At 35.1% G+C, this 17416-nt stretch overlaps 1 protein-coding gene across 1 annotated transcript in view; it reads left to right on the top strand.

The window, feature by feature from the left end:
- CEP152 (centrosomal protein 152kDa) overlaps positions 1-17416 on the top strand; it is a 70623-nt gene that overhangs the window by 30401 nt on the left and 22806 nt on the right. The window contains exons 10-15 of the mRNA XM_012649145.1: positions 3417-3621; positions 9435-9563; positions 10187-10296; positions 10956-11084; positions 11223-11355; positions 15118-15399. Coding sequence (XP_012504599.1) covers positions 3417-3621; positions 9435-9563; positions 10187-10296; positions 10956-11084; positions 11223-11355; positions 15118-15399 — 988 coding nt within the window. The remainder of the gene's footprint in view (positions 1-3416; positions 3622-9434; positions 9564-10186; positions 10297-10955; positions 11085-11222; positions 11356-15117; positions 15400-17416) is intronic.

Raw genomic sequence — 17416 nt, 5'->3', positions numbered from 1 at the left:
TCTTAACTTCAGGGCAATCATTTTCTGGTATTTCCTTATCCTTTTAATACTCAGTTATTCATACCTAAACACTACAGATTATTAGGTTTGCTTTCATATATACAGAACTTATACATTGGTGTTCTTTTTTTTTTTTTACAGGTTTATTGAGATTTATTTTGCATACCATACAACATCCATTTAAAATATACAGTTAAGTGGTTTTTAGTATATTCATGGAGCTGTGCAACCATCACCACAACCTAATTTTAGAGCATTTTAACATCCCCCACAAGAAACCCCATACCTATTCCCAGTCATTCTTCATTACCTCTTCCTGCCCCCACAGCTCCAAGCAACCACTGATCTACTTTCTGTCTCTATGGATTTGCCTGCTTTGTGCATTTCACATAAATAGAATCATATAATATGTGGTCTGTGATTGGCTTCTTTCACTTAGCATAATGTTTTCAAGGTTCATCCATGTTGTAGCATGTATCAGTACTTCCATTTCATTTTATAGCCAAATAATATTCCTTTAAATGGACATACCACATTTTGTTTATTCATTCACCAACTGATAGACATTTATTTGTTTTGTTTCTACTTTTTTGCTATTTTGAATAGTGCTGCTGTGAACATATGTGCATAATTTTTTGTGTGGACATATGTTTTTATTTATCTTAGATATATAGTTTATATATATACACACACATACACATGCGAGTAGAATTTCGAGGAACCATCAAACTGATTTCCAAAATGTCTTCACCATTTTACATTCCCACCAACGATGTATGAGAGTTCCAATTTCTCCATCTCCTTACCAATACCTTGTTATTTTCCATTTTTAAAAAAATTATACCCCACCTAGTAGATGTGAAATGGTATCTAATTGTGGTTTTGATTTGGATATCTTTTCATGTGTTTATTGACCATTTGCATATCTTCTTGGAGAAAAGTCTATTCAAATGTTGCCCATTTTAAAATTAGGTTGTATTTTTATTGTTTAGTTTTTAGAGTTCTTTACATATTCTGAATATAAGTCCTTTGTCGGATTTGTAAATATTTTCTCCTATTCTGTGGGTTTTTTACTTTCTTGATAGCATCCTTTGAAGCAGGAAAGTCTTTAATTTTATAAAGTCCAACTTATCTTATTTTTTTCTTTCATTGCTTCTGCTTTTAGTATCATATCTAAGAAACCATTCCCAAACCCAGGATCCTAAAGATTTATACCTACATTTTCTTCTACGAGTTTTATTTCTTATATTAGGTGTAGGATCCATTTTGAGTTAATTTTTGCATATGGTGTGAGATAGGGGTCTAACTTCCTTCTTTTGCATGTGGATATCCAATTTCCAGTTGTCCCAGTACTATTGTTGAAAAGGTTCTTCCCGTTAAATTGTTTAGGCACCCTTGTTGAAAATCAATTGACTGTAATGTGAGGGTTTATTTCTGGACTTCCAATTATATTCCCTGATCTGTATGTCTGTCCTATGCCAGTACCACACTGTCTTGATTGTGTAGCTTTGTAGTAAATTTTGAAACTGGGAAGTCTGAGTCTTCCAACTTTGTTCTTTTTCAAGACCGGTTTCGTGTTTGTGGATCTCTTGCATTTCCATGTGAATTTTAGGATCAGTTTGTCAATTTCCGCAAAGGAAGCAGCTGGGATTCTGATAGATGTTGCACTGAATCTGTAGATCAATTTGGGGAGTTTTGCCATTGTAGCAGTATTGTCTTTTGATCCCTGAACATGGGATATTTTTCCATCTATTTAGATCTTCTTTTTTTCATCAATGTTTGGTTTTCAGTGTAAAAGTCATGTGCTTTGTTAAATTTATTCCTAGGTTTAAAATCCTAGTGTTTAATTTTAACGAGTTTTATTGCTATGTCTTTATGGTCACTTATCTTCTGCAGTATTAAATATGCTTTTAATCCTATCCAGTATATTTTTCATTTCAGATATCACAGTTTTTTTTTCTCTGTAAGTCCGATTTGGGTCTTTTTTATATCTTCCATTTCTCTCCACATGTTCATATTTTTCTTAACCTTCCAGAACACATGGGATGTATTTAACTCTAGTGTCTGTGTCATTGCTGGGTTAGTTTCTACTGATTGATTTTTTTTTTTCCTGGTCGTGATTCATATTTTCTTTCCTGCTTCTTTGCATGCCTGGTAAATTTTAATTGAATACTAGACATTTTGAATTTTATGTTTTGAATGCTAGATTTTATTGTATTTTTAAAAATACTGTTGGACTTTTTTTATGACACACTTAAATTACTTGAAATTCATTTGATCCTTTCAAAGCTTTCTTTATAGGCTTTGTTAGATCAGCTTTACAGCAGTTTTTAATCAGAGGCTAATTTAGCCCCACTAAGGCAATATTTGATGCCCTATAAATTAGGATGTCTTTCCACCATGGCTCATTGGATCACAACATATTCCCAGCCTTATTCTTTTCCTATGGTTATTTCCCTGGAGAGAGACAGAGAGAGCGAGACACACACACACACACATCTCTAGAGCTCTTTTTCTGTGCAGCTCCTTTTTCCACACTATTTCCCCCTCTCTTCAAATTCTAGCCATTTTGGCTTCCCCAAACTCTGAACTCTTTCTCTGCAATACAGTGAGATTACTGGGCTTCCTTTGAGTTTTACTTCCCTGTGCTGTGGCCTGGAGACTCTCCAGGCAAAAGCTGAGCATTTGTGTTTTTGGTAAACTGTAGGTTTACCAAATCACAGGGCTCACCTTGTTTGTTTTCTTTTTCTCAAGAATCATTGTCCTGTGCTGCCTGTTGTCTAATGATTGAAAACTATTGTTTCATCTGTTTTATTTGGTTTCCTGATTTTTTAAGGAGGAAGATTAATCCAGTCCTTGTTAATTTGTTATGGCAAGGAGCAGAAAATCTCATCTAAATCTTTAAATTTATTGAAACTAAAATTGGGTTTAAATTAGCATGGCTTTATTTTTGTGTTCTTTCAGTTGCTCAGATATTTACCTAGACTTGTGTTTTAGTATTAATAAGTTGAAAGAAATAACAGAAATTGTTAGGTGGGATGGCTAGTGTTTAGTATTCCTTTCCTGTTTATTATTCATATTGTTTCTCCTAAAGTCATAAAGGATGTGTATATACAACATGCAGTTTACCAAAAACACAAATGTCAGTTATGTCAGCGTTCTCATATCTAAACTCCTTTCAGGGAGGCAGGACTAAGCTTGAGAATAGTCTTCCTATGAATAAACTTATTTCTGTACATGGGGACATGGCAAAGATGATATCCTTGTATATGACAAAGTTTAAAATTGTTTTGAAATACTAGCGTATAATTTTATAGGTGACAAAATATAGCCACACTGCAGTTAGTACATTTAAAGAATAACCATACTTGATTTGTTTCTTGATTTAATCTTAAAAATCACTATTTCTCCTTTAGCATTGTTCAGCAAGAAGACCCAAATCAAGAGCTTTCAAAAGATGAATTCATTCTGAAGTTGAAAGCAGAAGTGCAGCGTTTGCTGGGTAGCAACTCAATGAAGCGTCATCTGGTGTCTCAGTTACAAAATGATCTCAAAGACTGTCATAAGAAAATCCAAGATCTCCAACAAGTGAAGAAAGATGAAAAAAGCATTGAGGCTGAGGTTCGTAGAGCCTATAGAGTTAAAAAGCCATTTTAAAGAAAACTTGTACATTTTTATATTTAATAAGCCTTTGGCTTTCAGGGGTTCATTTGACATTTTTAGAAGTAGAGTTTAAACAAGGAAATGCCATTTAAAGGGATACTGACAGTCTCTGACTTACGATGTTTTGACTTTACAATGGTGTGAAATCTTTACACGTTCAGTAGAAACTATACTTTGAGTACTCACACAACCATTCTGTTTTTCACTTTCAGTGCAGTATTCAAAAAATTCCCTGAGATATTTAATACTTTATTATAAAATAGGCTTTGTGTTAGATCATTTTTCCCAGCTGTAGACTAATGTTTAAGTGTTCTAAGCATGTTTAAGGTAGGTTAGGCTAAGCTATGATGTTTGATAGGTAAAATGTGTTAAATGCATTTTCTGCTTTTGATATTTTCAACTTATACTGGATTTATCAGTATATAACCCCATCGTAAGTTGAAGTGCATCTGTATATTTTTTGGTTACCCTTGCAAGAAAGAGTACTACATTGCAGCTAGTAAATAAGATACAGATTAGGTGAAATTCCTTTATCGTAAATACAGGGAAATATTCTATATAACAAGGTACCTGCACTTCTTCAAGATTGGGTTATACCAACAGTGCTCTAAAATTTGGTTAAAGTAAGTCCTCCCTGTTGAAATGCTTTAGCATTTTGTCTGTGAGATTTCCCTGGCCCATGTTTTTATAATAAAAGTCCTTCTCCATAAGGAGATTAATTACATAGATAGAATCAGGTTATGTCAATCACTGAAGTCCACCTCTATGTTCTTCACTTAGTCTTCTGGCTTCATAGGTGAGGAAAATGAAGCTGGAGGAGTCTGTGACCCTTTTGAGGTTACAGAGTCAATCTTAGGCAAATTGAAACTAAAACACATGACTAATGTAGGTCCAGATTATTTCTTCAAGATCATGTTATCACAGAGATCCTTAGGGCTACCCTCCTTTAACTGCTGCCTTTTTACCTTCCACATTTCATCCTCACCCATCTATACTCCCAGTAGAGAGTAATGCATAAGAGACTAATAACTAAGAAAAGGGAAGGGAAAGGGGAAAAGGAGTATACTACTTTCCTGGATGGAAACAATTTTTTATTTCCCATTTTGGTGCTGTTTTATCTCTTGATCCTTTAAACTAGGAGTTGTGTTCATTAAAACAGTTTTATTAAAGCAAAGTATGTAAGATGTTCTGTGCTAATTATTATGGAATTTTAATTGTGGCTAATTTATTTTTCAGTAATAATAGTGTGTTTTTACTGTTAAAATTCTGCCCAGCCTAATTTCCTCTTCTGAGTAACTATGTTTGGTGAGTAAAACACTGATTTTAGTGTTAACAACAAACGAAAAAAACCACCCCCTCACCCCAGCACATTTAACATCTTTAAAACAAGCTTGTTTTAATTGTTGGCATACATTTCTTTGAAAGGATGGGAAGGAAAGCTTATGTCTCAATTTGTATTAGGAGATTAGAGTTATTAGTTTCAGCATTTTAGTGAGAGTAGCCTAAGATTTAGGAGACTAAGATCCTGATTTTGAGTCTGAACCTTAGCTCAGGTATCTTAATGTTTTCTTTGTTCTATATTGAAGTTATTAATGGCATTTGCTATACAGATACACTTCTCATGTGTGGCAATTGATGGTGGCCATGCCTTATATTGTTTTTTTAGATCAAAGGGGAGGTATCTCATCTTTTTTTTTTTTTTTTGAGACAAGTGTCTTGTTCTGTCACCCTGGGCAGAGTACAGTGGCATCGTTGTAGCTCACTGCAACCTCAAACTCCGGGGCTCAAGTGATCCTCCTCCCTCAGCCTCCCAAGAAGCTGGAACTACAGGTGCGCACCGCAACACCTGGATAATTTTTCTATTTTAGTATACGGGGTCTTGCTCTTGTTCAGGCTGGTCTCAAACTCCTGAGCTCAAGCAATGTTCCTGCCTCGGCCTCCCAGAGTGCTAGGATTACAGGTGTGAGCCACCACGCCCAGCCTTCATCTTCGAATACTCTTTTTGTTGATCTCCTCTTTTGTCATAGTGATTTCTCAGTACGTATCAAAACTCTGATTTTTCTCAAAGTGTCACTTCAGTCCTTCCTGCGTATGTCTGTTCTGCTTCAAATTACTGTGTAGGAATTTCCTGAGAATATTGTCTTGATAATTCTCTGCATATGTGCTCAGTAAATATTTGTTGGATTAATATACATATTGATCTACTTCCTAGATGGGGAAGAGAGAAGAAGTAGTAACTTAACCAACAAATGTTTTGTTTTGTTTTTAATACTCAAGTCCATAGTTATCCAATTAGCCTATGAGCACCTTCAAACTTTGCCTTTGCCTCTTATTTCCCACATCTTTTATGATGGAGCTTTCTGTTTGGTCTGTAAAGTTAGAAAGCATGGTTGGGAGGTATGTGGAGAAAGAGCAAATCATTCAGGGAAGCTTTTTTATTTTTTTTAAAAGCCACTCTGTGCAAGGCCTTGTGGGATTCAATGATGAAAGAAACAATGGCCCTTTCTTAAAAGACCTTATCATCTAGAACAGCACTATCCAATAGAAATATAATGGAGCCACATATTAATTTAATATTTTCTACCAGTCCTGTTAAAGTAAAAATAATAAGTGAAACTAACTTAAATAATGTATTTTATTTTAGTATTTAGCCCAATATATACAAAATATTATCAATTCAGTATGTAATCAGCATAAAAATTATTAATGAGATGGATTAAATTTTTGTGTGTACAGAGTTCTTTATATCTGGCATGTATTTTATACTTACAGCACATTTAAGTTTGGACTAGCCACATTTCAAGTGCTTGATGACCATAAGTGGTTAACAGGCACCATATGTAGCAGTATAGATCTATGAGGACACGGGCATCTATAGCTTTGTGTAATAGGGTGACATTAATCTGAACAAAGTACTATGAGAAGGAATGACTGACTAGGCTTGAGGGTGAGAGTAGGGTCGTAAGGTGGCCTTAGTGAAGTTTTTAAGGAGAGGACATTTGATCTTTGTCCTGAAGGACTAATCCAGGAGAGAAGTGGGTAAAGGACATTTCAGCATTGAGCAGAAGTACATAAACAAGAGGATGTAGCAAATAATCTGGTACGACTAGAGAGTAGGGCCTGTGAATAGAAGTTTATATTATGCAAGCTCAACCTTTCCGAAATCTTTAATGAGGCTGGAAGACGTAGCTGACTCAGTATCTATTTTTACAAAGAATGATCACAGCTGTCATTGAATCCTGAGGTTAATGAAATGGTATTGAACTTCTCTGCTTGCTACAGGGAAATCTATTAAGAGAAAGAACATATTAGTTTAAACTTCTCTGGATATCTTTTTAAAGAGGACTGGGCCATCAAAATTCTCCCCTACGCATTTCTAAGTATATTTTCCAAGTGTTAAGAAGGCCAGCAAAAATATTTACTACGTAGTGGATTTGGCATGTTTCTTTTATGAACATTTTGCATATACTGATTTATTTATTGCTTTATACATTAATATTCTATAGTATGTTTTATGTTCATTTATATCTTATATAGAACAATCTAAAATTATTACAGAGTTATAGTTTTTTTTCTTTCATGTCATATGACTATTTATAGCAGTGGTTTATTTAAAGCTGAATTCTTATTCAGGAACCTTATAGTTATAAAATTGTTTCTGTACGAAACCAAAATATGCTGCTTTCTGACATTTCCAGGATAATGTGATGAAAATTAGTAGACTGCCCACATATAGCACTGATTGGCAGTGATTGGTAGTGGATCAAATATTATGCCATTTATTCCAATTGACCAATGGGGCCATTAAGGTAGAATGTGGTGAAAGCCTCAGGAAAATCAGACTAGCTAACTAGCAGTCAAGGCTCACATCTGCACTGAATTTTTTGTGAACATAATAAATAAAACAGAGAGGCCTTTTGTGTCTGATATGTAATAAAGATCATTACTTTACCACAAGTTGTGGTTAAGGCTATACTTTGATTCTAAAGGCACTTGATAGGCAATGCTCAACAGCCAGCTCAGAAAGTTTCTGGCTAGAATCCTTTTAGACATAGAAATTAGGAAGATAGTATGAGGAGTTGGTGTATTAAGCTTCTTGTTTCTTGAAGATGATGTATCCAGTAGTCCACTTTTAGAAGGAAATTTTGTTGGGACATTCAGTGGTCCTTTTTAAAGATCTTCATACAGGTACTGTGCTGACAAGTACCTAGTCCCTGTGTGCCTGCACTGTGATCACGTGTCAAAACTGAGTCTAAAACCCAGCCATGACAAGAAACTCACCTGCTGGAAAAGAAGCACAAATGAATGTCATAAACTTTAAAAAATGGAGGCCAAGTATAAGAGAATGAGAGCCATTCTTTTGAGTCAGTAAAATCCTTAAAAGTCTCATTAGCACTCCCCCATCCAGAGAGAAGCTAACAGAGTAGGTATTCTTAGCTCTTCGCTCTTCTGACTGAGATAGTAGAAATGGCTTCTGGAAGAAGATGGCAAGTGACCAGGGAAAAGTCAACAACTGGAGCTGTCTCCCTGTGAAGGAAGTGAAGACTCTACTGCTCTACACCAAACTAGAAGAGTGATCCAAAGCCTTGGTGTTCTGTCACCTTACATGGGAATGAGATACACATACCTTTTCTTCCACCAACGAGTAGAATGAACCTTGGTGCAGGATACTTTTTAAACATTGTAGAAGAGAGTTCAAAGTCCAGGTATATTCATAAACCAACAAGTCAAGCAGAGTAGATATATTTTAAAAATCTTTGTTTCTCTTGTCAAGGAATATAGAACTTACAAAAATAGACAAGGAAAACACTCAGATGGTAAGAGGAAAATGTGCCAAGTTATATAAATAGACAAATCTGGGAAGATAAAAAAACAAATGAACAACGAAGGTATGTATCTAAGAAGTTCCACTTTGGTGTCAACATCAGAGATGCAAATGAAAGCAATTGTTAGATATTTTTTTCCCATCAAATGTAAGTCTGTCATGAGTCTTAAAAATTATACTTATTGAGTAAAATATATATCCATGAGTTAATGCCGGCATAAATAAATACTAATCCATACATATTTAGAATAAATGCTAATCTTAGTGGGTGAATGTATGATGAAAAAATAGGATGTTTGCGTTGTCTCAGAGTATCTGCTCATAAGATACTTATCATTAGTTGTAAGTCCAAAAAATAGTATGTTTACGAGGGAGATGCCTGGCAGATGCTACCTTCATCAGTTGACCTTCACTAGTGATGAGACATTTTGACATCATGTGTCTTCTGCAAAGAGCACACATCACTTCTTGGCATTTATGCTAAAGATGCATAAACTGAATTTAATAAAGGAGTAACATCAAAAAACCCCCAACTGAGGGACATCCTACAAAATAACTAGTGAATATAGATAGTACTCTTAGAAAACGTCATGGGTTTGAAAGACAAAGACTGAAGAACTGTCCTAGATTGGAGGAGACTAATGAGACATAACAACTAAATGCCATGTGGAATCGTGGATCTGATCTTGGACCCGAGCAAAGGTCATTAGAGGAAAATTGGAGACATTTGTATAAGGTCTGAAGATTAGTCGATAGTCTTGCATCCATTTTAATTTACTGGTTTTTAGAATTGTACTGTGGTTATATTGGGGTAAGATCAGAGAAAGATATATGGAAATTATTTGTACTGTGTTTGCAATTTTTTTAAAGTATGGAATTATTTCAAAACGAATACTTAGAATGTTTTAAAAACCTGAGAAACTTTTGACTTTTCTTTAACATTTAGACTAAAACAGATACCTCAGAAAAAACAACTAATCAGTTATGGCCTGACTCTTCTACTTCTGATATGATTGTCAGAGATGATATTCTGAGACTTAAAAATGAAATTCAAGTTTTACAACAACAAAATCAGGTGATTAAAAATATTTTCTATATTTTATGAGAATTTACATGGCCTTGTTAAATACAAAGTATATAATCAACTTTTTAAAAATACAGAAGGTGATGTTAGTAGACAGATATATATATATTAGTGGGTGATTATGAGTTCCATTTATTTTCCTTTACTAGTAATTATTGTGTGGTGGCTTCATCAGAAGGTAGATAGTGTAATTCCAGTTTCCTTTCTATGTAGTAGCATAGCTAATAGAGGTTTTTCTTTACTCAGCCAGCCCTTGACCAAAAACTGAAACCTTGCTTATTTAGATGGTTGCTGAAGATTATTGAATACTAAAACTTATTTTAAGGCACCAGTTAGCCAATATCTCTCTGGTTAAATATTTTCATTTTATGTTTTTCAAAATAAATACAAAATTTAAACTCTTAGTCCTGTCGGAAAGGTACTTGTCAAAGAAATGAATCTATGTTCTTATCAAAACATGAAGAAACTTATTCTTTTGGAGAATTATGACAATGATATTATATCAAATGTTATAGGGCAGAGATCAAGCACAGAGGATGTTAAAAAGTAAGATAAGACTAATCAATGAATATGATGTTTATTTCATCTAAATACTTTATTCTTTTGTTATCTAGGAACTTAAAGAAACTGAAGAAAAACTGAAAAATACAAATCAAGGTTTATGTAATCAAATGAGACAAATGGTACAGGATTTTGACCGTGATAAACAAGAAGCTGTGGATAGGTATGGTCTATATAGATCCCTGTCGAGATCTTAGATTGGCAGAGATGAGTCCCTGGCTTCTCAAATTAGAATTTGGAACACATTTTCCACAGAAACAATGTTATGTAGTAGGTTGGGTTCTATAGCATCATCAAAACTGTAGTTCACTGAAATATTATAGCTTAGCGTTTTTTCTAAGGCTAATCTGGGAAACTATTCTTTATAAAAAGGAAATCTGTGGGAGGGAATATGTCTTCCAAATATGAAATCATAAACTTGGAAACAGACTTTTGGAACATAACTTACTTGTGAGTTGGGTACTGCTAGTATTTGTGTTTAATAAAGATGACTTAGAATTTTGGAATCATACCCTCAAGTATTTCAATTAATTTTTTATAAACAAAAGTCTTCAACATAGACCACTCTCTCTGAAACAGAGCAGCATTCTCACTTCCAAGTGTCTAATTTTTCTCTAAAAACATTTGAAGAAAGAAAATTTTGAAGATTCTCATAAGATCATTGGCTGTAAATTATTACCACTTTTGGTTGGGGGAAAGCAATCTGACCTCAATTATAGTTGGCATTAGAGCAAAGGGGTGGGAAGGAAGGAAGGCAATGAATTCATTTTGGTGTTTGTAGTAATGCTGGGCATGGCCTTAGATTCTGCTATCTGTTTCTAGGTGTGAGAGGACTTACCAGCAGCACCATGAAGCAATGAAAGCCCAAATACGTGAAAGCCTATTAGCAAAGCATTCTTTGGAGAAGCAGCAGCTCTTTGAGGTTTACGAGAGGACTAATTTGCAACTTAGGTGAGAATAAAAGAGTTTAGCTGCCCTTGAAGCTATAGAAACTACATTCTTCTATTCCATAATTTAGAGGGAAAGTGTTTGTTATGCAGCCCTTGTCATTTTTGGTGGTCACTTAGTTGCTGGTTTTGTGTGTCCAAGATCTGACTTAGATAAGACGAATAAGGAGATGGCTGCTGTGCAGGAATGTTACCTAGAAGTGTGCAGAGAGAAGGATAATCTAGAATCGACTCTCAGGAAGACCATTGAAAAGGAGCAACAGGCTCAGGAGAAGGTACCGTATGAGTTTATGTTGTATCTACCTCATTTGACTTCTCAGGCCTCAGTATTGTCACTTAAACTGACCCACTTGTTCTGGGGAAGTGAATGGGGAAGATATTCATACAATCTCTCCACTTTTGGCTGTATCACACTAAGATAGCTTGCTCACAAAATAAATATTGAACTGATTATTAAAACCTTCGTATAAAATGCCATATAAATAGGAGAAAATGAGTTTTTTTCTTCTAGATTTATTCTAGAAGGCAGAAAAGAGTGGATCAGAGTCACTTTAAGTGTGAACCCCACAAACCCTCATTTTTCATTGTTGCCTGCTCAGGAGACCCTGCGCAGTCCTGTGAGCACCGCACCGAGTACGCCTTCAGAGACCTTTTCCTCTGGCTCATTTCTCTCTCAGTACCTAAGTGTCACTTTACTCTTCTGGGGAGAAGGGCAGGAATTTGAGTGTGGGTCTCATGATACGGAAGGTGATAATATGGAGGAAGTGGTGGGGAAGGTCAGAGTGTTAGTATAACTTCTTTCAGGGAAGCTGGAGGGGCTGCATACAGTAGATTCTCTAACTCTGCCTCATTCTTCCAAGTTGCCCTTGGTGAGTGTCCAGGAGTAAAATCACATGTAAATAGTCACTGCTCCTCTTTTCTTCCCTGTCCTGGCTTGGAGCCTCACCCAGCCTCACACAGGTCTGACTGTCCCTTACACTTCGGACCAGATGGCAGACCACAATTGGAAAGCCACCTGCCTCAAGATTAGAAAATATTTTGAAAGGCTTGAGTAAATGTTCTATACAGAGGTTTTTGAATAAGTTACATTAAAGCGGGTTATTGCTACCGCAGACTTAAAAAGAATAGTAAAGAGCAGGTGAAGAATTCAATTCATTTAATATTTTGATTATTTTTGAATAGATTAATATGATGAAAAAAACACACCATGCATACATATCATCTAGTGGAAACAGAACTTCTAAAGGAAGCTGTTGTAGTTAGTGCTGGCAGTTGAAAGGTTAGAAAGGGTCTTAAATTACCTTGAAATTGAGGACTTAGCTTTCAGCAATGTTTTAAAAATTAAAATTGGGAGATCCTCTAGTGTGGTTGCTTTTTTTAAAATATATGAATTGGCGAGAACATAAGAGCAATTTTCTGAAAGAGGTCATTCTTTTCAGGAATATTTTCTGATACTTTTAAAAGAATCAATTTGACTATAAAATTTGATCTCATATATAATAGGTCAGTTGCAATTCATAGCTGCTGCTGACGAATATTTTGACTTGTGAATATGCACAAGTACAAGAAAGAAAGTTAAAATTGCTATTTGGCCCCTTAAAAAAAAAATCAAACTTAGAGGTAAAATTTTTTTTCCTTAAAAATTTAAAATTCTTTTTCCATAAAATTGACTTTTCCCCCTCCTCTTTGGGTATATAGTCTATACATTTTTAACACATTTATAGATTCATCAGGATGCAGAACAGTTTTATAACCCTAGAATACTCCCTTGTGCTATCCCTTAGTAGTTACACCCACCCCACGTGCCCACTTAAAGGGCCAATGTACTTAAAGCATTATTAGTTTAATTTCTTCCTTCTCTGGGAATTCTTTAGTTTTTTTAATTATAGATTTTTATAAGCCCTTAGTAGTCTTCATAAGCCAGTCAGAACTGAAACACCTGTATATTTAGGAGACTTTATCTAACCTTCTCACATCCTCCAGAGGTAAGGAAAGATATACCAATCTGCTTTTTTAGGAAATGTTTCACACACACAATGGAAGAATCTTATTAAACTCTACAGCAAGCTAGGGAACTTTTGGGGTAGCCCTTCTCTGCAGGATGTAAGCTATTTCCCTATGGTTGAACTCTAGGTAGGGAACTTAATATGGATACAGAATTTATGACACAGATGACTCCAACAGCCCAGGGGTGTATTTTCATGTTTCACATGTGCTGTTTTCTGAAACACTTGTTGAGTCAGGCTGTGGGTTAAGGAGGAGCTCAATTCCACGTTTAAAAGCTTTTGTTAGCACACAGAAGTTTCCTCTCATGTTAACCTGGCTCATTCAGAGAAAGAGAAAAACAGTCATATACACAGAACCCTTCAGATTGGTAGTAATCAGAAGAGACTATGACTTTGCAGACAAGGCAAAGATGTTCAACATTCCCATTCATAATGCCATTCTTATACACCTTCTTAAGCTTTATTTATATAATTATGATACAGCTAAGTAGGTGCTTCTTAGAAGTTAGAGAATTTTTTTTTTTTTGCTATCCAAGTTATGTACAACAAATTTAAATATTTTTAACTTGGAGACTATTAGTGTTGTATAGAGATATTTACTTGAATTTTGTTTAAAGAGACAGCTATTGGAAGAAAGAGAAGAATATGTAAGCAAACTGCAGGTGGAACTTGAAGAAAAGTACCAAGATACTCTTGTGATGGAAAAGAACAAGTGGCTAAAAGAACAGGAAGCTAATATTAAACAGCAAGTTGAAAATGAAGTGATGTTAGCCAAAGCTCACTGGGATAAGGAAGAGAAAGAGGTGTGGATTGAAATTTCTTTCTGGTCACCATGTTTAAAAAATGTAGTAGTAGCTGCAGAAGACAATTCTTCCTGAACAGACATATAATTTTTAATTGCCAGGCACATACATAATCACCCATTTTACCTTTCAGAATTGAGCTATTAACAGCTAACCTCACCAGTTTTATTGTTAAAAGTTTGGCCCCCTCATGACTCTTCAACCCAATTCAGGATATAACAGGCTTTATGGGCACTTCTTTGGTTCCTCAAAATGAAACCATGATCTAACTTCATATTGTGAAATGATTCTGATACCTCTAGACCAATATCTATAATGAACAGATAATCCATATCATGGATTAAAAGGAAGAAGTAATAGACTGCTGGCTCAGAAGCGCAGAATGTATTACCTCTATTGCCTATGTAGCAAATAAGATTAGGAAACACTAAAAGGGCCTTAGAAAGTTAAGGACCAAATTATGGTCTTAAAAATTTATTTGGGGAAGAAAGAAAATTCTTAAGCTTATTTAAACTACATTCTTCTGTCTACAAAATTGCTATTAATCTGGTAGGCAGGGGAGCAGTTTGAGAACCCTGGATATCCAGAAGGTGGGGAGCAGGAAAAGGGAAAAGCGGATTTTGCTGTTTCACAGTTTTGCCTAAGACTGATTGTGTTTAGATCCATCCTGCTACACTGTTAAAGTGGAAAAATCATTAAGACCTTCTTCCAGTAATGTCTTCTCCTTGAATTCCATCGACTTAGTAAAATTTCACATTATAATAAATAAGATTCTAATATGTTCAAGTGAATAAACAGTTTTTTAGAATGTTCAGTTTTGGGTTCATTCATTAGATTTACTCAGTGCCTGCTCAGTGGAAAGTGGGGTGTTGATGGCAAAACACATTAATAGCAACGTGTTTTTTTTCTTTTTATCATGCCATCTTTGTACTGGCAATATGAAAGCTTTCAGAAAGTTGCATATTGAGAGCAAGATAGTCTGACCTTACACAACATATTTGAATCTTCCATGTCATTTTTGTCATATAGTTACGGTCAAAGAGTAACTCTCAAGTTTTACTTGAGAATGTATTTTCATTGACTTAAATTTCCAAACCTCTTTTATTACTACAACAATGTCTAGATGGATTTCAAACACAGCTGTGGTTGCTTTCTTGGCTAGCTATTAATTCTCGTTTTTACTTATTCGAATAGTTTTCTTCTCATACGACTTTTCTTCTGAAAACAGATCAAACAAAAACTCATTCAACAGCTTGAAAAGGAGTGGCAGTCTAAGCTGGATCAAACTATAAAGGCAACAAAAAAGACGACCTCAGATTATGGCAGCCAGACTGACCAAGTAACCACCATTGATGTTATTTCCAAGAAAGAGATGGCAACCATGATAGAAGAGCAGAAGCAAAAGATCCAGCAAAATTTAGAACGAGAGAAGGAAACAGCTATCAAGGGGACTTTGAAGAAACTCGAAACTGAATTGGAACTCAAATATTGTGAAAAAATTGCAAAACAGGTAATAGGCAGATTTATTCTGGTAAAATTATTGGAAATATGCCTGCCTCTTCATGAAAACCTATAAAATGCCACCGATGAACTTGTACATGACTTCATACTTCTAAAATTTTGTGCATTTCTAGGACAGTAAACCTGTCATGTTATTCCTAAAATTTTCTTCGGTATGTTTCTGTCACAAAACTGTCACCCTATGGTTTTTCTGTATATTCTTTCAGTTTATAAAATGTTTGCTCCTCTGGAATCAGTCTAAGCATTAAGATGCCTGAGGTTAAAGTTAAATGGTGGTTTTGCATCTGGATGAAGCACAATTTAATGATGAATCTTTCATATCTAATTTTGTAGAAAATATTCCACTGAGTTAGTTACAGATAAGTAAACCTAAGCAAATAAGGTATTTCGCAATATTTGCCTTGAGACTTGATGCAGAGTTGAATCTGCAAGCGTGCTCTTAAATGGAACTTTGTCTATAATTCCCATCAGCTGCCCAAAAGTGGTGCCATTGCCTTTCCTTTGGAGCACTCACAAAACTAGCTTTTAACTGAGGCAACTTACTTGATTTCAAGGAAATGACATACTGAGAAAAGTATAGCCTGCGTTAACAGAATAAAGATGAGTTATCTGTTATATCTACCTTATCTATTACAGTGATTTTCAAAATTTTTGGTCTCAGGAGGACTCTTTTACTCTTTAAAAAACTGAGGACTCTAAAGAGCTTTTGTTTGTGTGAGTTATATCTACTGTATTGGAAAATAAATCTGAGAAATTTTTTAAAAACAAGAATACCCAAGCTACATTCCTTTGGCTGTCAGAGCAGTGACATCATCACATAGCCTTTGGAGAACTGTGCTGTTTACACAGGAGAGAATGGGAGTAAAAAAGGCAAATAGTGTCTTAATATTATTTTGGAAATAATTTTGACCTCACAGACTACCTGACATGGTTTCTACCCCTCAAGAGGTTCCTGGACCTTTATATATCTATTATGTATTTATTATTTTAGATCTATTACTCACTATAAACTCTTAAACAAGGTAATACCTGAAGTAAGGTTTTTTAAAATACACTCAGCTTTTGATAAATACTTGACATTCTGCTTATTTGTTCCATCATTCCACATAATTTTACAGGGCACCCTACAGGCAAATATATGTAATGGTATCAAGGACATCTTCAATCAATCTTCAAACAATCTTCAATAGTTTCCTGAAATGTTTACTGAAAGCTTTGAAGAGAGTTAATTTTCCATAGACAGAAAGATGAGTTTAAGGGTACTGCTTTGGTATTTATGAAATTATTAATCTTGTGAGGAAAAAATAGCATAATATAGAAAGGAAATGTTCCATAATAACTTTTTTTTTTTTTTTTTCTGAGACAGAGTCTCGCTTTGTTGCCCAGGTTAGAGTGAGTGCCGTGGCGTCAGCCTAGCTCACAGCAACCTCAAACTCCTGGGCTTAAGCGATCCTTCTGCCTCAGCCTCCCGAATAGCTGGGACTACAGGCATGTGCCACCATGCCCGGCTAATTTTTTCTATATATTTTTAGTTGTCTGATTAATTTCTTTCTATTTTTAGTAGAACAGGGTCTCGCTCTTGCTCAGGCTGGTTTTGAACTCCTGAGCTCAAACAATCCGCCCACCTTGGCCTCCCAGAGTGCTAGGATTATAGGCGTGAGCCACCGTGCCTGGCCCATAATAACTTTTTAAATAATATACATTTCTATAGGAGCATTATCTTTTCCCCATATTTTTAACTCCCTGGAGTTTACACATAGATATATTTAGCACTTCAGGAAGAAATATAGCCTCTTAAATCAACTGTGCTTTTGTGTGTATGTATGTATGTATACATATGTGTGTGTCTATGTGCATTTTAAAATAGAAGGAATAAGGAAAAATTATTTAATAAACAATATTCTGATAACTGGTGACAGATTTACAACCAGATCACCCTCTTAATCCATCAAGTCTTACATTTTTGTCTGAATTGAGCTATCACCCTCATTCTTTAGTACAAACTC

This window comes from Propithecus coquereli, unplaced genomic scaffold (genome assembly GCF_000956105.1).
Source record: "Propithecus coquereli isolate 6110/MARCELLA unplaced genomic scaffold, Pcoq_1.0 Scaffold3, whole genome shotgun sequence".
Taxonomy (NCBI): domain Eukaryota; kingdom Metazoa; phylum Chordata; class Mammalia; order Primates; family Indriidae; genus Propithecus; species Propithecus coquereli.
Note: the sequence above shows the minus strand (reverse complement) of the source record. Positions and strands in the feature narration are given on the sequence as shown.